This window comes from Salvia miltiorrhiza, chromosome 3 (assembly GCF_028751815.1).
Source record: "Salvia miltiorrhiza cultivar Shanhuang (shh) chromosome 3, IMPLAD_Smil_shh, whole genome shotgun sequence".
NCBI lineage: Eukaryota > Viridiplantae > Streptophyta > Magnoliopsida > Lamiales > Lamiaceae > Salvia > Salvia miltiorrhiza.
The window spans coordinates 1,640,118-1,667,372 of NC_080389.1; the positions used below are offsets into that span (position 1 = coordinate 1,640,118).

At 38.9% G+C, this 27,255-nt stretch overlaps 2 protein-coding genes across 2 annotated transcripts; one reads left to right on the plus strand and one right to left on the minus strand.

The window, feature by feature from the left end:
• Positions 1-620: 620 nt before the first annotated feature.
• LOC131015757 (receptor-like protein 43) lies at positions 621-4,161 on the minus strand. Its single transcript, XM_057944182.1, has 4 exons — positions 3,231-4,161; positions 2,938-3,156; positions 2,262-2,849; positions 621-2,119 (listed from the first exon to the last, which is right to left on the minus strand). Exons 1-4 carry the CDS (start codon positions 4,159-4,161, stop codon positions 741-743), a joined length of 3,117 nt encoding a protein of 1,038 aa, XP_057800165.1. The 3' UTR covers positions 621-740.
• A 9,816-nt stretch (positions 4,162-13,977) lies between these two features.
• On the plus strand, positions 13,978-14,454 carry LOC131015758 (uncharacterized). Its single transcript, XM_057944183.1, has one exon. The coding sequence runs from the start codon at positions 13,978-13,980 to the stop codon at positions 14,452-14,454; it is 477 nt and encodes a 158-aa protein (XP_057800166.1).
• The last annotated feature ends 12,801 nt before the right edge of the window (positions 14,455-27,255 follow it).

Consider the following 27,255-nt stretch of genomic DNA (forward strand, 5'->3'; position numbering starts at 1 on the left):
TACAATGAGATCTATCTTGCAAATTACACCAACATGCGAAGAGATTCAGCTGATGCAATCGTACGTATCAAAAAACAAATAAATTATATATTTGAAACAAATCATTTTAACATATCATTTAATATTATATGAAGGTGTTCTGATGTTGATGATCCATTAGCAATTGCTAAATTAGCAATGACACAAAAAAATAGAACAAGCAAAGGTGGTTACTCTTAAAGATCTCAGAGACAATCAACATTTATTATCAGAAGTACGGCATTTAAATAAATTAATGATGCATTTCAAAAGTACATAATCGACTATTTCTATAATATATTTTTTTTGATCATATATTAGGGTGTTTCGTATTGCTTTACGGGAATTATTGACAAAGTTGAAAATAAAGTAACAATATGGTATGATTATTGTAAAAATTGCAACACATCCTTCTCCAAAATTGATGAGAGTGCAATATGCAAAAAATGCAATGAAGAAGTTTTTGAGACGTCATCCAGGTAATTATCAAATTTAAAACTGCTACTAATTGAAAATTATATAGTGTAGAAACATCTCTTATTTCATATTACCATATATATATATAAATCAATTATTAAAACTTAGCAAACTTTGAACATAAACAACATTGTATAAACTCAAAAGCACAAACTCACAAGTAGCAATCATAAAACAACAATATGAAGTCTGGAAAAGAACAAAAAAGCAAGAAAGAAAAGCTCATAATATATATTTGTCTTGAATCAACTTCTCCTGTGTGTTGGAGTAGCTCTCTTCCTTGTCTTCTTCTTCTTCTTCTTGTTCTTCTTGTATGTATATCCAACACCAAAAAAGAATTCCACCAACCATCTTGGCCTTCCAAATCGAATAATCCAACAACCAATTCCAATTCCAACTATGATTCCACTTCCATATCCCATCACCACACTTCTCCACCCAAATCCATCGATAAATCCATACTCATCTTCTTCATCATCTTGTTCTTCTGGCTGCATCCGCTGCCCATTCTCCTCGTTGCATTTTCTCGTCAACGGAAATCCACACAATCTCAAGTTTCCGACATATGAATCATTCTCAAATGTGGAAAACTGAGTAGATTGTGGTATTTGCCCCACGAGATCATTCATTGAAAGGTTTAATTTCGCAAGAAATGTCAACCTCGTCAATTCACTTGGAATTCCTCCGTCCAATTTGTTCCATGATACGTCCAATGATTCAAGCACACTTATATTTCCAAGAGATGCAGGTATGTGTCCCATGAGATTATTGTGGGACAAATTCAAGTATCTCAGAGAATTCAGATTACCCATGGAATCTGGAATACTCCCAGAGAATTTATTGGAGGAAAAGTCAATGGTTGTAAAGGTTTTCAACAGTCTCTTCTTCAATACTTGATTCATACCTTTCAAGGTGATTCTCATCTCCAAATAATTTTGAAAGGTGCCATCATCATCATCACTTGGTGTTAGATTTGTTTTTCTCATCTCCAAATAATATCGAAAGGTGTGATCATCATCATCATCATCACTTGGTGTTAGATTTGTTTGATTTTCTTTCACATCCATCATTGCTCTGAAATTCTTGAAATATTTTTGAGGTAGAGACCCCACAAATTCGTTCTCTGATATATCTAAAACTTGCAACTTAGGAAATGGAAGGTTGCTTCGTGAAGGCAGCGACATGTTACCATCAAACTTGTTAGACTTCAAGACGAGCACTCGAAGCTCAAGAAGAGCTTCCATCCAAAACGGAAATTTGTCTTGTATTCTATTATTTCCAACATCCAGGCCCTTAAGACTTTTGCAATTGATTAAGGATTTAGGCAAATTTCCTTGCAATTTATTACCACTCAAATTGATGGACTCAAGAATACACCCTCTCATAAATATTGATGGAATGGGGCCACTAAAGTGATTTGCATTTAAATGAAATATGACCAAAGATTTGCTCAAGTTTCGAAAGCATTGCGGAATTGACCCTTCCAAACTGTTATTTGAGAGTAGAAGAATACCAAGGGATGTCGAGTTGCAGATGGAGAATGGAAGCTCACCATTTAATTTATTGGAAGAGAGTTGTAATGAATATAAATTTGGTAAATTTCCGATGGTGGATGGTATTGGACCTGGAAGTTTGAGAAGTCAACATAGATATTGCTTTAGAGACAATCTGGATACATAAACAAAACATGGCAATGAAGAAATACATCTTATGCACATATAATCCTTGAAGTTCATGGAAATAACTTATAGTTAGTGGAATATTACCAGATAACTCATTTGCTGACAACACCAATTTCATCAAATTGCTTAGATTGCCTATTTCAACAGGAATGCTACCACTGAATTTGCAGTTCTCGGCAGTGAATGTTCGAAGTGAGGACGATAAGTTCCCGACAGAAGCAGGAATGATGCCGTATAGAGGATTATCACCAATTGACAAACGAGTTAGAGACCTGCAATTTGTCAATGAAGTAATGAAGGAAGAAGATGGTGCCTGGGTAAGATTGTTGCTGGACAGTTGAAGACTTTGAAGAAGTCTTAGGTTGCCGAGATGAGTAGGTATATAACCACTGAATTTGTTTTTAGCAAGTGAGAGAATTGTGAGTTGAGAACAGTTAGAGATGGAGTTGGGTATTGCTCCACTGATGGAATTATTGCCAAGATACAATCCTTCAAGAAAGGGAGAGGAATGGCATAAATGGGTTGGAAGAACCCCTGACAGAGCATTGCCGACAAGTGAAAGAAACCGAAGGGTTGAAATGTTAAAGAGCTCATGTGGAATCGAACCACTCAAGGGGTTCAAGTCTAATACTAATGTTTCCAAATGGTAGCTAATTTCAGTGGGAATAAGCCCTGCAAAACATGAGATTTCAAAACTGTAGCTAAAAACACATGATTGTAGCTAAACAGACCAATTTACATGAAAATTACTCTGTTGTACCTGTAAAATGGTTTTCCGAGAGGTCTAAAAATGTGAGCATTGTAATATTCCCGACATCCCTTGAAAGGTTCCCCGTGAATTTGTTGCGCCTTAGATATATGTTTTGCAGAGAAGACATATTCATGAAAATATTGAAATCAATTGAGCCCGCAATCTCATTATCTTCAGCAGCAAAAGTAACCAGACTCTGAAGATGGCCAATCTCATGTGGTAGTATTCCTGGCAAAAAAAGTGTCATGAAAATAATAAAATCTCATTTACACAAATTTATGTGATAAGAACTTGAACCCTACCATTCAAATTGTTACCACCAAGAGCTAAATACTGAAGAGATGTTAAGTAGCCGATTTCTGAAGGTATCTCCCCAGTACTAAAAGAGTTATAAGAGAGGCTCAACACCTCAAGCCGTGAACATTGGGATAAATTTGAGGGAATCGCGCCACTCAGCTGATTGGAAGAAACATAAATCCCAGCAAGATATGGAAGATTACTGCACATGTCTGTTGGAAGACTTCCACTCAATTCATTGTTACTCAATGCTATAGCTACAAGGGTCGAGATGTTGATTATGGCTGATGGTATAGCACCCGACAAATGATTGAATTGAACATACAGAGTTTGTAGACTTTGAAGTCTTCCCAACTCTTTTGGAATTTCACCACTTAGAGAATTGTTAGATAAGGAAAGAAATTGTAGGTTTGTGAGGTTTGAGAGCGATTTTGGGATGGAACCTATGAAGTTGTTGCTGCGTAAATTCAAGTACTCTAATTTTGGTAACTGACCCAACATCGGAGGGATGTCTCCGGTGAAGTTGTTGAGTCGGAAAGATATGAACTTCGAACGGCGAAGGAGAGACAGTTCCTGTGGCAAATCTCCATAGAAAAGGTTGTTGGTGAGGTCGAGGGAGACGAGGAAGGAGAGGTTTCCGAGCTGCGGTGGAATGGTGCCGGAGAGAGCCATGTTGGAGAGATTCAAGGCAGATACTCTGTGGTGGCGCAAGCTGCAAGTGACGCCAATCCAGGTGCAGACGGAGGTCGAGTTGGTCCAATTAGTTGCAAGTAAAAGAGAAGGGTCGGAGGTAATGTGTTGTTTGAGTGAAAGAAGGGCAGTTTGATCAGTTGCAAGGCTCAGAGGTTGTTTGGCTTTGGCTTCAGAAGAAAGCATTGGGAAGGTTATGGTAATTAGGAATGCATACAGCAAAATGCAATGAAGCTTTTTCTCCATGGCTGCAAATTGTGATTGTATTATGATAATGAAAATAACTGCATCCAATAATCATCATATATATACACACAAATATATATATACACAAATATAACGTACAAGACTTGCTTGACATGAGAGTGTTGATTGGTGTGGGTTTTGAGTCAAGTCGTGGTTAGATGTTATTTCCATCCCTACTCTCTCGTGGTCCATACAAAGACGAAGACGAAGACGAAGACGAAGATGAAGACAAAGACAGAGACGAAGACGAAGAAGAATTGTGATTAATGGACTTAATTATGATTCCGGTTGCTGATTAATTTGGGAATGAGATGTTAATTAACTAAGTGAGCGGTTGTGAGCATTATTTTAACATATAAATCGGATTCACAATTGTGAGCATCACATATATTTGTATATTATTGTTTTAATGTTATGAGAAAAAAAAAAGTCAAACTATATCATAATGGATGGCCTTTATAATTTTTTGTTTTTCAGAGCTTCTTGTACCATGATCCATGTACCCTCTTGATTTTCCTAACAATAAATGGTTTAAAGTAATATGTATAGTTCAATTTAATTTAAAATATACAATAGAGCGAAAAGTCAATATTAATTAACCTTAAATAAACAGTTTATTAATTTCATTAATTTACCATTTAATTATAGTTATTATTAAACTAATTATATTTCCACACTAATAGATCATTAAATTAAGCAGACCAATTTAATTATCAATTTAGGGTTACATATAAATGTGGTGCTTGCTCATATGATATTAAAACAATGTATATATGTTTTGTGGGTTTCAACTAAGAGAATTAATTTGAACTGAAACGCATCCAACCATCTAATTTCGACAAATCTATATCTATACCTATTATAAAAGAGCCTTGTTTTACAAAATTTGATTTGCCTATTATGCCCCTATTTTTAAATCAATTTTAAGGGCAATGGTGTAATATCATATTATTATTATTATTATTATTATTATTATTATTATTATTATTATTATTATTATTATTATTATTATTATTATTATTATAAACATACAAGAATCCTACACTAATCACAATTCTAAATAAGTTCAAATTCTTCAAAATTACTGCTACTTTCTTCTTTCTTCCCTCTTCCATTTACCCTTTCATCATAAGTAAGTTAGTGAAATACTAATTTACTCTTTTCGGATATATAAGTTTGTATGCTAATCACATGCATGCAATAGAGTCGTTACCTAATTAATGTAAAAAATCTCAATTCATATAATTATTAATAAAATTACATGGTTATTTTGTATATATTATGACCGTTTTGTGTCTCAAAATTTGAAAAACCTATCAATATTTTGATTCAAACTTATTTCAAACTATATAATTCTGATTAATTTTGAATTATTATTAATTTAAGCATATATATTTCTACAAGTTTTGTATTATTTTTCTTCTTGATTCTAATACTCGCAATTCTTCATTCACATCAAGCTCACCCTTAGCTAAAAATTTTTCTTCAACAACACCAAAAAAAATATAATGTCAACATAGCATGATACGTGAATATTATTTTTTATAGTAGGTTAATTTAGGCATAGCCAAACCATCTGCCTATACACGAGTTGAAATTTTTTTCTTAATCGTTTTTTAATATTATACGTGATATTACAGCCGCATAGATATACCCACGAAGAAATGAAAAGAAAACATTCTAACCTAAAATAGTAAGTAATACAATGTTTTGAGAATAATATTTATTTATAGATATACATTAAATAATATTTATTATATTTAAATCTATTGTTTATAGTTGTAGGTTCGGTGCTACATAAATTAAAAAAGGTATGTCCGATTGCACTTATTGCTGTGCTCCGATTGCACTTATTGCGGTGCTGCGAAATATCAATATGAGGCTACTTTTTGTTGTGATAATGAAAAAGTTATACTTCCTTTTTTTTTGATATTCCTGAAGAATTGTTCACAAGAATCTATGGATTTTTGAAGAAATATCCGCTCATACAATTGTCTATTCCATTTGCAAGAGAAGGAATTTACTATTTTTTAGCACAAGGAACGGTTTATCATGATCTTTCGGAATTGATCCCACAAGATTCAACTCCTGGCTTATTTCAATTATGTTTATGAAACATGAAGCGAGGTAGAGAACACAATGAACAAATTATATCCTAAATAGTAGTGAAGAATGCCACAAAATTTTCGGAGGTCAATCCATATGTAAAAGTTTTTTGAAGATTGAAAGATTATTCTTCTATATATTGAAAGCTCAAAAAACATCATAAGTATAATAATCCAGAAATTATAATAAAAAGAAAAAAGGGAGGCTTGTCAATGGATAACGTTGAACTTCATATACCCAAATATGTGGACTTAGATCAACGAGTATATAATTCGATCTCCACATGCAAATCAAATTGTAAGTAAAAATGACAACAATACCATTTGAGCGAGATATCATGACTCATGCTTATTCAGGTGATAGACATAGAATAAAGCATTATTATGGGTCTTATGATCCTTTCCAGTATCCACTCATTTTTTCAATAAAGTAAACAGTTGAAAAATATTAAAGTTATTTGCAATCAAATCTTGAATCAATTAATCCCTAAAGTTATTTGCTACCATTTTGAATCAATTAATCTAAACCAACAACTTAATATTGACTATAAATCTCGATTCTCCATATATTCGAGAACCTTGAAAATTTAATGAAGTCTTTTCCTTTGATCTCCTAGACATTGTCTTCTATCTCCAACTCATTTATACATCACAATTCGTTTTTCCCTAAAAGAAGTTCATCAATTAAACCAACGATCAAGGGGATTCCAAAATCTTATCGCATTAGAATTCTATTTAATTTATTACATATTTTATTTTAAGGTTATTTTACAGTATTATATATTTATAAGAATATATTATTATTCATTAGATATTACACTAAATCTATGTGATATATATCTATAGCTACTGATAAGGCTTATAAATAAATATATTCATCCAATAAATTATCTAATGAAAGTAATAAATTAATAGATTTTCTAAAATAATAGATTATTAAATAAAATAACATTACTTACACGTACAACGTACGTTCTTTCTGCTAGTTATTATAAATACTTACAACATTCAACATTCAAATACTTCAATTCGATCTAAAGTTAAATATCATGATTCAAATCCTATTTTTCCTCGTTATTAGTGGAGTAATGGTGAATGAATCTCAAGCGCATCGTCAAATCGAATCGATCGATTCAACAATTGTTACAACAAATAATAAAACCGATTTTTGCGACAATAACGAAATAAAGTCTGTAGCTTGTTGTCAAGCAATTCTTAAGTGCTTTTGCAATCTCGCTGATTGGGCGTATTTATACGCATTTATTTGGGGGATTTTAGTATGATTCTTGTGCTTAATTCGTGTTAAATATCATCTTTAGGATATGATTCTGGCCTTATATGAATTTTGATGGTATTTAATAGGTTTTGAAGAAAAGACATGATTTTGAGAAGAATTTTGAAGCTCGGAGCTGTGAAGAATACAAGCTGAAATTCGAACTGATTGGAATTATTGAAGTGGGCTGCACTTTGATTTTGTTAGCTTATTGCTAAATGGGCCATGCGCCACTTATTGTTTCTTTATTTTGTTAGTTTGGGCCCACTATGTTAGATTAGTTTTGCTTTTAGTTAATTTCCTTGGCCTTTCACGCCACTTTAGCAGATTAGGTTAGTTTTGTTATTAATAAGTGGGTCTGCGCCACTTTAATTGATTAGAATTAGGTTTAGACTTTTTCAACTTATATATATATATATATATATTAGTATTGGTTAAGTTTTTAGGGAGAGATATCACACATATCAGACGACAATTTTGAGGCAGAGCTTTGGAGCAGAACCTTGCGCAACCTTGGCGTTTTCAATTCAAGTTTTATTTCTTTCATCTTTTCCTTGCAATTTATTTATTTATTTCTTGTGTTATTTAATTATGTTTTCTAGCTAAATTCGTTTATTCCGGCAACGATTAAGAAAGCACTAGCGAAATTATTCTGTGAGATCTAATTGTTTTTATACTTTATTTTATGCTTGCATCTGCGATTCTCCATGTTTAATGATATTAATTGTTTTAATCCATTAGATAGTTGCAAATATTTATTGGGTTAGAATTAATTATATAGCCAATTGAACCGGCCATCCGTAATTGTGGTTTAGGTTTGATTAGTGGTAAATTGACACATCAGGGTCAAGGGAAAAGCAGTCTTAATTCAATAATCCTGCGTCAGAGTTTATTGGTTTTGAATCGGGTTTCTCTAGATATTAATGCTGTCGGCTCATTAAACCTATAGAGCGTCTCTTACGGTTGTCAGTCGATTAGGGTAGTAATTAGTGAAGCGTCTTCCTGGTTACCGAATAATTAAGGAGAAATAAGATCACGTCAGAAGCGTCTTCGGTGGTTATAACTGATTTGTTTGCATGATTTAAAGTTATTTTTGCATCCATGATCGGAATAATTGAGCTAGGGTGGACTTAATTGATTGTTGGAATTCTTTTATTAATTGTTGGAATTTTTATTCATCTTTTGGTTGATTAGAAAAATTGGTTATTTGAATTTTTATTTATTTAATTTTAAGTTTAGTATTTACTATATTTTCTTCTCAAAATTTCGTAGGTTACTTGCAGGCTTTAATTAGAGAAATTCTCGCCAGTCCCTTGGGAGACGATCTTGCTTACTACTGTCTGCGCAGTGTGGGCATACCGGATATTTTTGGTGTAAAACGACCCACCAAATTTTGGCGCCGTTGCCGGGGATTGGTTTTAAGCAGGATCTTGCTGATTTCAGTCTGTCTTTTATTTTTAGTTATTTTATTTTTAGTTTATGCCCCGTTCTTCTCGTACAAGCGTATTAGTTTTTGATCCAGAAATCGAGAAAACCGCACGAAAGTTGAAGAAGCAAGCTAAGGAGTGGAAAAAGAGATCCAATTCTGCTCCACCGAGTCTTGAGGATCAAGAAGAAATTGAAGATCCAATGGGTGACCGTAATAATAGGGATGAGGAGAACGATAGAGAGATCGTTGATCCTCGACAGGAACCACCTCAACTGATCAGAGAGTTAGGCCGTCATAGAAGCAATCGCCCTTTGTGCATTGTCCTTCCTGCCATTAATGGCAACGCTGAAATACGGCCTGGTTTCATTCAAGTGCTACCCAAATTCGGTGATTTACCTGGAGAGAGTGCACACAAGCATCTGGCTGAATTTGATCTAGTTTGCTCAACTCTACGCCCTCATGGTTTTACTGAAAATAATTTGAGGCTATTGACTTTTTCTCATACTTTGCAGGGTAGAGCGAGAGATTGGCTTTTTGATCTTCCTCCTGGTTCGATTAGAACTTGGGGAGATTTAGAAGAACAATTCTTGCGAAAATTCTTTCCTGAGTCCAGAGCTGCAAATTTGAGAATGGCCATTAGCAGCATTAAACAGAAGAAGGCGGAGAGTTTAGCCGATTATTGGGAGAGATTCCAACAGCTGTGTCGCAAGTGTCCTGATCATGGATTTTCTGACTACCAATTGCTTACTAACTATTTTTATCGTGGTATGTCTTCTTTTGATAGGAAAATTGTTGACGCTGCTTGTGGTGGAAGCTTGACCAATAAAACTTTGGACGAAGCAAAGCAACTCATCGTTGACATGGTTTCAAATGGCCAACAATATGAGGATGAGGATGATGATCGTTATAGGCCAGTGCAGAAAGTAGAAAATTCCAATATGAACGAGAGAATTGATGCTCTCACCTCTTTAGTTAGAGGACTTGCTGTATCTAAAACTCAACACGTTCAATGTGGAATTTGCTTTGAAAATAATCATCCTACTGATGCATGTCCATCTCTGCAGGATAATAATACTGAGCAAGCGTGCATGGGATCCGCTGATGAGCAAGAGATGAACGCACAAAGGCAAAGGCGAAATGACCCTTTTTCCAACACCTACAATCCAGGGTGGAGAAATCACCCAAATTTTAGGTGGAGACAGCAGGAACCAGGGATGTACGAATCCGCCACAGGCTGGACAGTATGCCCATACCGCACGTTCTGCACCGAGTTCTGCACCCAATATGAACGATATCATGAAGAGCCTCGCCCAGAGCAGTGAAATTGTGAAGAATTTGGTGCAAAGTCAGCAGGCGTTCCAGCATGAAACTCAGGCAGCGTTGAGTAATATGGGCACACAAATCACGCAGTTAGCCACTCAGGTGAACAAGCTGCAGGCGAATCAAGGCCGACTTCCCTCTGTCACGGAGATGAATCCCAAGGAAAATGCAAGTGCAGTAACTACAAGAAGTGGGAGAATTCTAGCTGAGCCACAACCTAAGCAGCAGAACAAAGATAAGCCCGATGAAGCCAAGGACGATGCAAATAGTGAAAAGTCACCAGAATCCACCGAGCCTAGCTCTTCTAAGGTAAGTGGAAAACCTAAGGTTTCAATTCCTCAATCACTGACTGCACCACCTTTTCCTTCTAGGTTGGCTCAGAACAAGAGAATTGAAGAAGAGAAGGATATTCTGGAAATCTTCAAGAAGGTAGAAATAAACTTGCCCTTGCTTGATGCAATTAAGCAAGTTCCCAGGTACGCAAAGTTTTTAAAAGAGTTATGCTCTAAGAAAATGAAGTTTGGGAATGATGCGAGAATTCGAGTGAGTGAGAATGTTTCTGCTGTTCTGCAAAGAAAATTGCCCCAAAAGTGTCGAGATCCTGGTATGTTCACTATTCCATGCATTATAGGTAATAAGACTGTTGAGAGAGCCATGCTAGATTTAGGAGCATCCATAAATGTCATGCCTTATTCTGTGTATAAGGATTTGCAATTAGGACCTTTGAAAGACACTCGTGTTATCATTCAGTTAGCTGATAGGTCTACTGCATATCCCGAAGGTGTTGTTGAGGATGTCCTTGTCAAGGTCAATGATTTGATTTTTCCTGTGGATTTTTATATTGTTGATATGGATGATTCTGCTAAGCAATCCTTGATTCTTTTAGGGAGACCATTCATGAAAACTGCTAAAGCAAAAATTGATGTGGATAGTGGAATGCTTAGCCTTGAATTTGATGGAGATGTTGTCACATTTAATATTTTTGAGGCTATGAAGCATGTTGAGGATCCTGAATCTGTGTTCATGATTGATGTTATTGACCATTTGGTTGAGGAATTTGTTGAGAATTTCAGGGAGGATGAGCTTGAGCATGTTATTTTCAGTTCCCTAACTGAAGAGAACTCCAAAACTGAGGAGAATGAAGCCATTAGAGAGATTATCATGCAGCTGTACTCAACGGAGGAAATTCCAGTTCGGCACCTGTCGAGCAGGATGCCCATACCGACCAGCACAGAACCGATTTTGCCCTCTGTTGTGAAGCCACCGAAGCTGGACTTGAAGGTACTGCCCCAGCATCTGAAATATGTGTTTTTAGGAGAGGATGACACGCTGCCAGTGATCATCAACAATGAACTCAGTGCAGAACAAGAGGTAAGGTTGGTAAGTCTTCTTAAGATGCATAAATCTGCCATTGGATGGACTATAGCCGATATCAAAGGTATTAGTCCCTCTACTTGCATGCATAGAATCTTACTTGAGCCTAATAGTAAGCCGTCTAGGGATCCTCAAAGAAAATTGAACCCTGTCATGAAAGAAGTTGTGCTTAAAGAAATTCTTAAATTGCTTGATCTGGGGATTATTTATCCGATTTCTGATAGTACATGGGTCAGTTCTGTTCATGTGGTTCCTAAGAAGTCTGGTTTTCAATTGGTTAAGAATGAGAAGAATGAGTTGATTCCCATGAGGCTGCAAACTGGTTGGCGTATGTGCATTGATTTTAGGAAGTTGAATGATGCTACTAGGAAAGATCATTTCCATTACCTTTCATTGATGAGATGCTTGAGCGATTGGCTGGTAAGGAATTCTTTTGTTTTCTTGATGGCTACTCTGGATATTTTCAAATTTTTGTAGCTCAGGAAGATCAAGAGAAAACCACTTTTACTTGTCCTTTTGGCACTTTTGCATGGCGTCGTATGCCGTTTGGATTATGTAATGCTCCTGGTACTTTTCAGCGTTGTATGATGAGTCTATTTTCTGACATGATTGAGAGTTGCATAGAAATTTTCATGGATGATTTTACTGTGCATGGAGACTCTTTTGACCATTGTTTGACTAATCTTGAACACGTTTTGCAAAGATGTGTCGACACTAATTTGGTGTTGAACTTTGAGAAATGTCATTTCATGGTGAGAGAGGGGATTGTTCTTGGGCATGTGATTTCTGCAAGAGGAGTAGAAGTTGATAAGGCGAAAATTGATTTGATTGTTAAGTTACCTTATCCTTCTAATGTGAAAGAGATTCGTGCTTTCTTAGGCCATGCAGGTTTTTATAGGCGCTTCATAAAAGACTTTGCAAAGACTGCTCAACCTCTCACTAGGTTGCTTCATCAAGATGTGTCTTTTGTGTTCGATGACAAGTGCAATGAGGCCTTTGATTTATTGAAGAATAGACTCACTTCTGCCCCCATCATTCAACCACCAATTTGGGGAGAGCCTTTTGAAATCATGTGCGATGCAAGTGACTTTGCCGTTGGAGCAGTGCTAGGGCAGAAAGTTGGGAAAGAGAGCCATGTGATTTACTATGCTTCCAAAACTCTCAACCCGGCTCAATGCAATTACACAACCACGGAGAAGGAGCTTTTAGCCATCGTTTTTGCTTGTGAAAAATTTAGATCTTATTTGATTGGCTCTAAAGTTTTTGTTTATTCTGACCATGCAGCTCTTAAGTATTTGCTCTCTAAAAAAGAATCTAAGCCTCGCTTGATCTGTTGGATTCTGCTTTTGCAGGAATTTGACTTGGAGATTAAAGATAAAAAGGGAGCCGAGAACTTGGTAGCTGACCATTTAAGCAGACTGCAGACTGTGTCGGATGGTATGCCCATACCAGACGACTTTCCAGACGAACAGCTGCTGCACATCGATGGTAACACTCCTTGGTATGCTGATTTGCTTAATTTTCTTACTGCTGGAGTTTTTCCTAAGGGAATGGAGACAGCCCGTAAGAATAAGTTGAGGAGCCAAGCAAAATACTTCATATGGGATGATCCTTATTTGTGGAAGACCTGTGCGGATCAAGTGATACGACGTTGCATCCCTGATGAGGAGATTCATTCCATTTTGAATTTTTGCCATGCTCATGCTTGTGGAGGTCACTTTGGTCCCAAACGAACAGCACGTAAGATTCTTGATTGTGGTTTTTATTGGGAAACTATTTTTAAGGATTCTTACAATTTCTGCAAAAATTGTGACAAGTGCCAAAGAACAGGTAATATCTCTTCTCGCAATGAAATGCCTCAAGTCCCTATTTTGGTTTGTGAAATCTTTGACGTTTGGGGAATGGATTTTATGGGACCGTTTCCTAGTTCTTTTGGAAATTCTTACATTCTTTTGGCTGTTGATTATGTTTCGAAGTGGGTGGAAGTGAAGGCCACCCGCACTAATGACTCTAAAGTTGTTGCAGGGTTCCTTAAAGCTAATATTTTTAACAGATTTGGAGTGCCCCGTGCCATCATTAGCGATCAAGGAACTCATTTTTGCAACCGCACTTTGGAAGCACTTTTCAAGAAATATGGAGTCCATCATCGAGTTGCCACAGCATATCATCCACAATCCAACGGTCAGGCTGAAGTTTCTAACCGAGAAATCAAGAGCATCCTTGAGAAAACAGTCAACCCGAGATGAAAGGATTGGAGTTTGAGACTGGACGATGCGGTATGGGCATACCGCACTGCATTCAAGTCACCGATTGGTATGTCTCCGTACAGGCTGATTTTTGGGAAGCAATGTCATCTACCTGTTGAGATGGAGCATAAAGCTTTTTGGGCCGTGAAGGAATTCTGTTTAGATGAGAAAGTTGTTGGCAAAGAGCGGAAATTTCAACTGCAAGAATTAGAGGAGATTCGATTGGAGGCGTATGATCATGCAAGTCGTTACAAGGAACGAACTAAATTTCTACATGACAAATACATTCGAAGGAAATCCTTTGAAGTTGGGCAGAAGGTTCTCTTGTTTAACGCACGCTTAAGGATTATGCCAGGAAAATTGAAATCTCGTTGGTTGGGCCCGTTTGAAGTTGTTAGTGTAAGTCCTCATGGAGCTGTGGAAATCCAAAGCCTCGAAACACGAAAGTGTTTTAAGGTTAATGGACAATTACTCAAGCCATACTATGCTGGAGTCGAGATGGAGTCGTTCAATGCGCTCAGCCTGACGTCTCCAACCATTGTCTAAGGATTTTGAACTTCTTTTCTGTCCAGCCAAGGACGTTAAATAAAGGCGCTCATCGGGAGGCAACCCGATTTTTCTTGCCCTTGTTTTGTTTATTTTCGTTTTTTCTCAAAAAAAAAAAAAAAAAAAATCTTGGGGTGTGTTTTGGTCAATTTCGCAGGTTTGGGGGTTGCCCTCCAGTTTCTGAAAAGTTGGGGGCCAAGGTTCAAATTCTAGAACTAGGGTTTTTGACTAAAGTCAAAATTCCCTCAATTTGGTTTCCCCCAACGCCACCCCCTCCATTCCGCCGCTGCTCCGTCCGTCCACCCCTGCCCCGACCACCAGCGAACCGCCCAACCACCATTCCTCATCGCCGGAAGCTTCAGCCCCTCATCCACCTACATGATTCCATTTCAGGGAAGTTTCTTTCTTTTTGCTTTTCGTTTTTGAAGCTTTTGATTTCTTTTAGTTGTCTGCTGTTGTTTCTGTTTTGGTCTGTCATACTCTCACACAATGAGGACATTGTGTTGTCCAAGTGTGGGGGGGTGTCTTTGTTTTGTGTGTCTTTGCTTTGTTGCTATGTTGGTTTTCTTGTCAGTTTCGAGTTCTTTGGCAATGTTATGATGATGATGTGAAGAGTTGAGATTATGATATTGGATTTGGTATGATAGACTGTTGCTCTTGTGATGGAATTGTGCATATGTTCGTAGGTGTTCTTGTATGAGAAAAACGTGCAAAATTTGATCAAAAATACTTGAAGCCTACTAAATTGTGAGGATTGAGCCTTAATGAGCACACATGACTAGCTCCAATTGTTTCTTTGATGAGTGATTGATTCGAACTTCTATGCTGAATTTCTGGTTTGCCCTGTTGCCATAATCAAGGCTGAGTTTGAGAACTTAATGCATGAAAATGATTAAGGCATTTAGGAATAACCATTGTTTGGCCTGAACATATTATCCGAACCTTCACGATTCCCTTAGTGAGCCCGTTTGTGCCTAATTTGCTCATGTTTTGTTTGATTAAAACTCACATATATTGAGCCTTAGCCTATTTTAGCCTGCTTTTGTCCTTTGAAAACATGTGAATGCACTAGGTTATGACAAGATGAGAAATGAGTATTTCTATCATTTTAGTGTGTTGAGTGATGATTCATTGAGTTATTGGGGATATATATGCTGTTGAAAAAAAAAAATTAAAAAAAAAAAGAAAAATAAAAAAAAATTAATTAAAAAAAAAAAAGTTCAAAGAAAAGAAAGGGTTTATTGTGTATACATTCATTCATGCTTATGCCCTATATGTTATATGTTGGAGTTGAGCACACCGTTTTGAGGATTGTGGATATTTTGAGGAGCTACTCTAGAGTTTTATTGATGGAAGGTCTGGTGTGTTGCATGTTTTCAGTCATATATTGAGCCTTTTTTATCCCTTTTCCTTGTTTATCCCACCTATACGTACCCAAGCCCCATTACAACCAAAATGCAAGACCTTTTGATTTGTGCATTGGTTCCATATTTTGGTGGAGATAGTGACATAAGGGCAAGTTGTGTTTGAAGGCATGAAGTTGTGAATTGTGTGAATCTATTCTGTCCATATTTGTCTTTTGAGAGAAATTGAGTGAACTTGGTGAGGCAGGATTGAATTTGCACAATTTTGACTTGAATGAAGAACATGGCATAATTTTCTGAGCAAGAGCATAGTTAGTGGTTTGTGGATGATTGTATCTTGATCAAGACTTTGAGTATTATCTATCATATTGTTGCCAAAGTTTTGTTTTTGCTCTTTTGAGTCTTCTTTTGTTCCTTCCCTGTCATTTTGTTCTTTTTGGTGCTCGAGGGCGAGCTTTGTTTAAGTGTGGGGGGATTTGATTGGGCATATTTATACGCATTTATTTGGGGGATTTTAGTATGATTCTTGTGCTTAATTCGTGTTAAATATCATCTTTAGGATATGATTCTGGCCTTATATGAATTTTGATGGTATTTAATAGGTTTTGAAGAAAAGACATGATTTTGAGAAGAATTTTGAAGCTCGGAGCTGTGAAGAATACAAGCTGAAATTCGAACTGATTGGAATTATTGAAGTGGGCTGCACTTTGATTTTGTTAGCTTATTGCTAAATGGGCCATGCGCCACTTATTGTTTCTTTATTTTGTTAGTTTGGGCCCACTATGTTAGATTAGTTTTGCTTTTAGTTAATTTCCTTGGCCTTTCACGCCACTTTAGCAGATTAGGTTAGTTTTGTTATTAATAAGTGGGTCTGCGCCACTTTAATTGATTAGAATTAGGTTTAGACTTTTTCAACTTATATATATATATATATATTAGTATTGGTTAAGTTTTTAGGGAGAGATATCACACATATCAGACGACAATTTTGAGGCAGAGCTTTGGAGCAGAACCTTGCGCAACCTTGGCGTTTTCAATTCAAGTTTTATTTCTTTCATCTTTTCCTTGCAATTTATTTATTTATTTCTTGTGTTATTTAATTATGTTTTCTAGCTAAATTCGTTTATTCCGGCAACGATTAAGAAAGCACTAGCGAAATTATTCTGTGAGATCTAATTGTTTTTATACTTTATTTTATGCTTGCATCTGCGATTCTCCATGTTTAATGATATTAATTGTTTTAATCCATTAGATAGTTGCAAATATTTATTGGGTTAGAATTAATTATATAGCCAATTGAACCGGCCATCCGTAATTGTGGTTTAGGTTTGATTAGTGGTAAATTGACACATCAGGGTCAAGGGAAAAGCAGTCTTAATTCAATAATCCTGCGTCAGAGTTTATTGGTTTTGAATCGGGTTTCTCTAGATATTAATGCTGTCGGCTCATTAAACCTATAGAGCGTCTCTTACGGTTGTCAGTCGATTAGGGTAGTAATTAGTGAAGCGTCTTCCTGGTTACCGAATAATTAAGGAGAAATAAGATCACGTCAGAAGCGTCTTCGGTGGTTATAACTGATTTGTTTGCATGATTTAAAGTTATTTTTGCATCCATGATCGGAATAATTGAGCTAGGGTGGACTTAATTGATTGCTGGAATTCTTTTATTAATTGTTGGAATTTTTATTCATCTTTTGGTTGATTAGAAAAATTGGTTATTTGAATTTTTATTTATTTAATTTTAAGTTTAGTATTTACTATATTTTCTTCTCAAAATTTCGTAGGTTACTTGCAGGCTTTAATTAGAGAAATTCTCGCCAGTCCCTTGGGAGACGATCTTGCTTACTACTGTCTGCGCAGTGTGGGCATACCGGATATTTTTGGTGTAAAACGACCCACCACTCGCTGATTCATTGCCAAGTGGTTGTTGTATTTCATATATATAAAGCTCTTAGTTCAGATAGTTTTGATGCATTTCGAGATGAAGCCATTGCAGAAAATAATTCTGAATATTGTAACACTGAGTATGGGATTAAAACTTTAGAACATTTATGCAATCCTTGAGAATTGCTAAACATGTAACGTGGCAATAATCGTTAATGAATTTATTTATTTTGAATTTCATATTAACTAGTATTTATATTCGTGCAATGCACGGAAAAATATTTATATATATAAGGAGCGTTTCAATGAGATCCATCATATATGGTAAGATCTTAGATTGATTTATATGTGTTGATTGAATGTATTTTAGAGCATGATATTTTGAGAGGAAAGTTTTTTACCTAGATTCGAATCCTGGAGGGAGCGAAAATTTTACAAATTTTTTGAATATTGTTATTCAACACTATATATTGCATTATTCAACACTATATACTGTATTATTCATTATACTCAGGGTCTCACGAAAAATAGCAATCTCACTGGAACGTACCCCTATATATATATAAACTCAATTATCATATTTGTAAATATAATAAACATATAATTTTAACAGCATATATTTGAGTTGAATGTAGAACAAAAAAAAAGACATAAAGACAAATTCACAATAATAAAAACCCATATTATGAAAAAGCCAAAATAAAATTAAGAAAATAAAATAAGTCGCTAATAACTGTGATTGTGATTGTATTATGATAATTAAGTCGCTAATAACTGCAAGCTATATACACAAATATTACAAGACTTGAGAGTCTTGATGGGTGTGGCTTTTGATGTCTTTTTTGTTTTTTGCGTTTGAGTCAAGTCCTCCTTAGATGTTATTTCCACACCTACTCTCTCGTGGTCCATACAAATGTAGGCCCCTATCACTTATAGAGACTGAGACGAAGACGAAGAGGAAGACTTGAGGTTGAGACAAAGACAGAGACGGAGACGAAGACGCAGACGAAGACTTGAGGATGAGTGTCTTGATGGCTTGGTATGAGTTGATGAGCTAAGGTTGTTGTTTTGAGAATATGCATTTGAGTTCCTCTTGAAATCGTTTGTCTTTGTCTTGGATGAGTAAGTTGGCTTTGTTTGGCTGATGAAGAAGATGGATGGCAAAGAAGGGTACGCTGACTGTCTAGCTCCGTTTGAGTCAAGTCCTCCTTAGATGTCGGCCCCAATCACTTATAGAGACTGAGACGAAGACGAAGACTTGAGGTTGAGACAAAGACAGAGACGGACGAGGAAGGAGAGGTGCCCCAATCTTTTTTGTTTCTCCGTTTTTCCGGTTTTTGTTTTTCCGTTTGCATCGGACGCTGAATCTGGGCCGTTGGATGTCATATTCCGTTATATTTCCATTTTGCGACCACATATGGATGGATCAGTGCCGTATCTCTTGGCACCATGACCGAAGCGCCACATGGCGCTAATCTTATCTGCTGGGATGGGCGGGAGTTTGAGGTTGAGCACTGCAAGCAGCCAGCAATTAATTTGGGAGGGGGCTGAACTTGCACCGTCCCCGAGAAATCTATATATATATTTTTTAAAAATCTCAAAATTTGGGAGGGGGCTTCAGCCCCCCGGCTCCGCCCCTTACTGCAAGTGCAGCACAGCCGTCGTCTTCAACCTTTCCAATAGAACATCAGTCACTGATTGAGAGAGAAAAACGACCTTGGACGCTCCGCCATTCCCCTTGAACACCAGTCGTCATCTTCGATCTTCCCAGACAACACCAGATTCCGCCATTCCCCTGTGTATTAATTCCGCAATTGTTCCTCTGTTATTGTTGTTCTGGAATTCTATGTAAAATCCATCTATTTCTTCAATTTTGCAAGTGTTTCCTCTGGAATTCGTCAATTTCGCAAAAGTATTTCTTCAATTCCTGTTATGAAATTCTTCAATTTCGCAAGTGCTTCCTTCGTTTTTGTGCATCCATCTATATTTAAAATCCATGTAAATTTTTGAATGCCATACTATGAATAATAGATAAAATTTCACCAAAACTCAGTCATAAAAATTTCCACTTGTTTTATTCCTTACTTGTGATCAGTATTTTATATATATACATATTTTATCTGAGTGCGAGTTTGAGCTCATCCGATCTCTTATATTCTTCGGTGATTGACTCAACTCAAACACTAGTGAATTGACTCGCAATCGTACGAGGTCAATTGCAGTGAGCAAGCTAACCCAAGTCGTCTCTCAAGGAAGATTCAACAGGGCACCTAATCGTGTCACACACAAAAAGCAATAAATCCTAAACACTCTAATCGGTTTCACGCTGGCACACTCTTAAACTAAAACAGAAATTAAATAAGCTCTGTAAATTTACCTAGGCATGAAATAAATAAAGCATGTAAAATTATCTAATGCAGAATTTATAGAAGGCATGTAAATTATCTAGGCACAGATTAAACGACGTAAGATTATCTAAGGTTTTAAACTAAGAGCATTAATTCAAACATAAACCATTTCAGTAAACATTAATTATCTAGGCAATGAATTAAATGATTAAGCACAATAAATTTATCTAGAGCGTGAATGAAAATAATTAATACTGTGAAATCAATAAGCGAGAAATTATCTAGGCAAGAATAAAATCACTTACAGTAAAGCCGATCCTGAAAATAAATCTCTAGCTACTAATTATCTAGGCGTAAGGATAAATTCTCAACGCAAAATAACCCTAACTAAGAAAACAGGAAACCCTAACTATGAACTGCGTCTAGAAATGGAACTGCCGCTTTTTGGAGAGCGGAAGAATGAATGATTGATAACCCTAGCATTGAGAAGTCTCGCCCTTTTATATCCAAAAATAAAACACGCCAATAGCTTCTTTAACACTGCATCCGGGACACGTGGCAATCTCTAACTGGAGCAAAAGAGACTAAAATAGGGTGAAGCTTGGGTTACACACGGGCGAGAGCCTTGGCACGCGGCGAGGGCTCGCTTGGGCGAGGGAATGAGGTGCCTCGGCGAGGCAGGGCCAAGCCTCGGCGCTGAGAGGCTGGATCGGCGAGGGGAGGCTGCAGCTCGGCGATGGGAGGCTGCAGCTCGGCGCGGAGTGAAGATGGCGAGGAGATGAAGCTCGGCGATGGGGGGCAGCTCCTCGGCGCTGGCTGGGCGAGGGCCAAGGGAGGCCTCGGCGAGGAGGAGATGACGCTCGAGCGCACGGCTCGGCGATGGAAGGCTGCTCCTCGGCGAGCAGTTGGGCGAGGCTGGAGCTCCTCGGCGCTGGCTGGGCGAGGGTGTGCGGCGAGGGGGCTGCTCCTCGGCGAGCAGTTGGGCGAGGAGGCTGCTCCTCGGCGAGCAGTTGGGCGAGGCCAGGGGGCTGCCTCGGCGATGTGGGGCAAGGGCCTCGGCGAGGCCTTGCCGAGGGGTGTTAGGCGTTTGGGTGCATGGCCTTGGCGATGGGGGATCAGGCGCCCGGCGATGGGCGCGCGGGCCATGCGCACTCGGGCGAGAGTCTTGGGCAGCCCAACGACGGGTGTGAGCACGCCTCGACACCTTTTTGCTCCAGATTCGTCTGAGTTTAACATTTTTTCCTTTTTAAAACCTCCCTGCAAAACATTACATCACCATCACAAACTACTAATAAAATCAATAAAATATGATTCCATTATATAACTATAAATCCCCGAAAATCATAACAATAAGGCATAAATCACCCCCCCACACTTAGCCTTTTGCTTGTCCTCAAGCAAAAATCAGTATAAAACTAATGAAAAGATGGTATCTCGATGCTCAATTCCAACTAGACTTTCACAGATAATTCAAGGTTTTTTTTTTCACAACAACACACGATTCTAGATGATGCAAAAACTCAGAGTAGAAGAAGCAACACAAATGTAAACAAAAGATTCGATCAGACCCAGTTCTCCGATAGAAGTGAATTCCCTAATGTGATCGCCTTTATAATCCATATCTCAATTAAGCGCATTTCACTTTTTATAACTTTTGTGTTTTCAACCGAAGTTATTCCTTTAAATTCAACAGTTAAGCCAGTATTCGTGAAATAAACCCTTTGGGTGCACTTCCAAAGTTGTTTCACGTGGTTTCCCATGCTCATAGATTTTCTAGAGGAGCAGAGACTCAGAGCTGTCAAATATTTTCAGAATTAAAACAAACTTCACACAAATAGATACGATCGTAGGCAACCACAATGACAACACTCCTTCTATCATCTACCGGACAAATCACGCCTCAAAAGTTTGCAAAAGTGTTACAACAGAAAACTCATAAATCATTTGCATCACACAGAACATGTCAACCGGAAAAACCAAAATTCCACCAATCAGTCACAAACCCGAAAATCACATTAGAAACCATCACTTCACAATTTTTAAACTGACCAGCTCAATTTCAAACAATTAACTTTATGCAAGGGGACCATTTGCCCCAAAATTAAGCTCATAAATAAAACTTCCCGCAGTTACCAGAAACTCTTCCCCCCACACTTAAAAATAAAGCGTATAAGTGTAGAAACACTTCCCTGGAAGAATAGGGGAGGAGAAACTTCTGACTTCTGCACGAGATCCACTTCTTCTCATCCGCGCAAAATCACTCTCAAAAGAACAATTCCTGCATCAGACCACAGAACCCAAAACAAAACATTAAACAGAAAGAAAACCAAAAGCAAACAGAAAGCAATAAAACATGGGTTGCCTCCCATGCAGCGCTAGTTTTAAAGTCGCCAGCCCGACTTGGAAAAACCCGTTAACCAAAATCACATTTACGAGCCAGCTGCCTTAATCCTTGAGAACACAATCCTTCCTTGATTGCAGCTGCGGGTTCTCCTAATGAGTTTACCGAACTCATCACATTTCTCCTCTTCAAGATTCTTATTGGGGAGCCAAATCGCGTGCTCCCCACTTCTTTCTTTTCCAAAGGCAATAAGCACTGCAATCCTTGCACAACTCCATCGTTGCAGTGCTGTCTATCCAATTCCTCTTCTTCACGGGCCTCCTCAACTTGCAAGATAGTGGGAGGCTCCTGCAGCTTTTCCTCATCCTTCTGCATTAAACATTCTTGCTCCTGCAGATTATCAAAATTTTCCTGCACAGAATCTGTTTTTTCTACAGAATCACAAATCTCAACGAAGGAACAGTTATGCAAATAAGGAGAAGAAATAGCAGTCTTTTTATCATAGACAGAAAATGTTACCGATCCACCTGCCCCGGCCATACTCAAAGTTCCAGAACCCACATTAATGCGAGTTTGCGTAGTAGCCATAAAAGGTCGGCCAAGCAGAACAAGACGACCATTTTCTCCTTTTATTCCTTTTCCTGCATCCAGCACCACAAAATCTGTGAGAACTTTAAGTCCTCTCACCGTGACTTCTACATCCTCCAAGAGTCCACGAGGACTGCTAATCGAGCCATCGGCCAGCTGAATCTTCATGTTGGTGCACTTCAGCTCACTTTCTCTTCTTCCCAGCTTCTCGAAGAAATCGAACGGCATCAAGTTGACTGCCGCACCCAAATCAAGCATACCTGAGACCTCCCCAGCTCGTCCCAAGCCTATGTCAAAAATGAAGCCACCGGGATCTCCTTGCTTCGGTAAAGGTTGGGTGGACTGAACCTGCGGCAGAGGTGGACTGAGCTGTTGATTGATCTTCATAGCTTCCATCGTTTTACTCCTCCACTTCCCCGCGGTTCTTTGGGCATCTTCCTCGACAAGCTCAATAGCATGAGCTTGATGCAGCTGTGGGTTTTCAGTTTGCTGCGATTGCTGCAACTGATTCAAAGCTCCTGTGAGTTGCCCGACTGTAATCTCAAGGCGCTTTATGGTAGCATTCTGAGCCTCCATTGCTTGCTTGCTAGCTTGCATAAATGACTGCATCGTGTCCTCCAATGAAGGTCCCATGGGTTGAGACGGCTGCTGCAATGGCATAGAAAAATTTTGTTGAGGTGGAAAATACTGCGGCTGATTCTGATATCCCATCTGCTGCGGTGGTCTGCGAAACTGATTTCCTTGGCTTGACCCTGACCCGCTAGGAGCTTGATTCCGCCAACCAGAATTGTAGTGTCCTTGGACTGCATAAGTCTCAGCTTGTCCTTCTGGTGGAAATTCTCCCATTCTGTGACAATTATTGGCTCCATGGCCAAAATCACCACAGATTCCACAGCCTTCTGCATTCTGCACTCGGACGGGTGGATTTTCCACCTTGCTCATCTTGAGCTGTTGTAACTCTCTCATCATAGTGGCCATCTGCTTTTGCAGCTCGCAATTTGGTCCTACTGCATTTGCCTCCACCCGTCGTCCCCGGGTGGTCTTCTGCTGTGAACTCTCCGCCAGTGTCTGAAAAATCTGATTAAGTTCAGCTGCGGTTTTTCTGGCGATGTTCCCTCCTGCAGTGCTGTCCACCATAAATTGGGAGGTGTGGATCAACCCATCATAGAAAAATTGGCTCAGCATTGCAGGAGCCAGCTGATGCTGCGGACACTGCCGGAGTAATTCTTGGAATCTTTCCCATGCCTCATGAAAAGGCTCGTCAGCTCCTTGGATGAAAGTCATGATCTGTGTGCGGATTTCCTGCGTCTTATGGTTGGGGTAGAATTTTATCATAAACTTCTCACATGCTTCCCCCCAAGTGTTGATGGAATTTGGAGGCAAGGACAACAGCCATGTCCTTGCCCTATCCTTAAGGGCATAGGGGAAGCACTTGAGCTTCAGTTGATCTTCAGTTATTTCCAGCAGTGGGAAAGTCTGTACTTGAGTACAGAAATCCCGAATGAATTGTAATGCGTCTTCATTTGGCAACCCGTAGAAATTAGGAAGCAGATTTGCATCATGGGGCTTCAAACTATAGTTCCTCACTGCAGTAGGGAGAACTATAGCCGATCGCGTAGCCCCAATAACAGGCCGGGCGAAATCTCCAAGAACTTGGGGATTGTCTGCCATTTCTTCTTCACGCTCACTTTCAGACTCTTCAGAATGAAAAGAGTGATTCTCCGTGTCCTCCAGACTGATAAATGAATTGTTTGCTTGTTCGCGATCTTCTTCCACAGAACTTCTAGAACCGGACTCTAATTTATCCCAACGATCTCCAAACAGCTCTTCACTGCAACTTCTGAACACGTTACTGGTTCGATCAATGTTGTCGTTATAGGGCTCCAACTTTCTTTTCAGACTTCGGCGACCCTGCATCCACAACACTAACAAACGGATCAAACGCACCGGAGGGAGAAATGCAGAGTCAAAAATAAAAACGCAATTAAAAGGAAAAGAAACACAGAAAACAAAGTGACACAATTAAAAACGCCTAAAATCTTCCCCGGCAACGGCGCCAAAATTTGACTCAACTCAAACACTAGTGAATTGACTCGCAATCGTACGAGGTCAATTGCAGTGAGCAAGCTAACCCAAGTCGTCTCTCAAGGAAGATTCAACAGGGCACCTAATCGTGTCGCACACAAAAAGCAATAAATCCTAAACACTCTAATCGGTTTCACGCTGGCACACTCTTAAACTAAAACAGAAATTAAATAAGCTCTGTAAATTTACCTAGGCATGAAATAAATAAAGCATGTAAAATTATCTAATGCAGAATTTATAGAAGGCATGTAAATTATCTAGGCACAGATTAAACGGCGTAAGATTATCTAAGGTTTTAAACTAAGAGCATTAATTCAAACATAAACCATTTCAGTAAACATTAATTATCTAGGCAATGAATTAAATGATTAAGCACAATAAATTTATCTAGAGCGTGAATGAAAATAATTAATACTGTGAAATCAATAAGCGAGAAATTATCTAGGCAAGAATAAAATCACTTACAGTAAAGCCGATCCTGAAAATAAATCTCTAGCTACTAATTATCTAGGCGTAAGGATAAATTCTCAACGCAAAATAACCCTAACTAAGAAAACAGGAAACCCTAACTATGAACTGCGTCTAGAAATGGAACTGCCGCTTTTTGGAGAGCGGAAGAATGAATGATTGATAACCCTAGCATTGAGAAGTCTCGCCCTTTTATATCCAAAAATAAAACACGCCAATAGCTTCTTTAACACTGCATCCGGGACACGTGGCAATCTCTAACTGGAGCAAAAGAGACTAAAATAGGGTGAAGCTTGGGTTACACACGGGCGAGAGCCTTGGCACGCGGCGAGGGCTCGCTTGGGCGAGGGAATGAGGTGCCTCGGCGAGGCAGGGCCAAGCCTCGGCGCTGAGAGGCTGGATCGGCGAGGGGAGGCTGCAGCTCGGCGATGGGAGGCTGCAGCTCGGCGCGGAGTGAAGATGGCGAGGAGATGAAGCTCGGCGATGGGGGGCAGCTCCTCGGCGCTGGCTGGGCGAGGGCCAAGGGAGGCCTCGGCGAGGAGGAGATGACGCTCGAGCGCACGGCTCGGCGATGGAAGGCTGCTCCTCGGCGAGCAGTTGGGCGAGGCTGGAGCTCCTCGGCGCTGGCTGGGCGAGGGTGTGCGGCGAGGGGGCTGCTCCTCGGCGAGCAGTTGGGCGAGGAGGCTGTTCCTCGGCGAGCAGTTGGGCGAGGCCAGGGGGCTGCCTCGGCGATGTGGGGCAAGGGCCTCGGCGAGGCCTTGCCGAGGGGTGTTAGGCGTTTGGGTGCATGGCCTTGGCGATGGGGGATCAGGCGCCCGGCGATGGGCGCGCGGGCCATGCGCACTCGGGCGAGAGTCTTGGGCAGCCCAACGACGGGTGTGAGCACGCCTCGACACCTTTTTGCTCCAGATTCGTCTGAGTTTAACATTTTTTCCTTTTTAAAACCTCCCTGCAAAACATTACATCACCATCACAAACTACTAATAAAATCAATAAAATATGATTCCATTATATAACTATAAATCCCCGAAAATCATAACAATAAGGCATAAATCAGTGATTGCACAGTTTCCGGCTTGTTGCCGGATGAACCCGTGTTATCGAAGATATCCTCTCCTCTTCGAGAAGCACTTAATTGAGCTCTTCAAGAAATTAAGTTTGATAAGACTCATTTTTTGAGCTTTATTATTCATGAATTGATCTTTGAGCTTTATGTTGTTGTGTGTGATTCATTAAATCGCATTTCATCTTTGAGTAAGGAGAAACACGCTGCTGCGGAAGGACTAAGCTGCAAAAGTCAGAAACACGGAGGGACTAAGTTGCAATACTTATTAGTTCCTTTGTGGTTAGATCTTGTCCGTTGATTCTGTTCAATGGTTGAGATTAGATGAGCTGTGAATTAGTTATAACTAATTCAGTCATCTTCTTCATCGAGCTAAGGGGTTTTTTGCAGAGAGTCATCTTCAGCGTGAGTTTTTTCTTTGGGTGTGTGAAATTGTATTGGGTAGCAATCTAGATCTCTGGGTTTCTCTCTTCAAAGTTTGTGAGGTTGTTTGAGTGTTGATTGTTGCTGTTGTACATTCTCAGTTTGTGAGTTGTGAATAAAATCGAGCTCTGATTCTTGGCCCGTGGACGTAGGGAATTCTTCCCGAACCACGTAAACTCTGAGTTGCATTTCGTTTGTTGCTTTAATCTACAAAGAATCCTTGCTTGTTACAACAAGT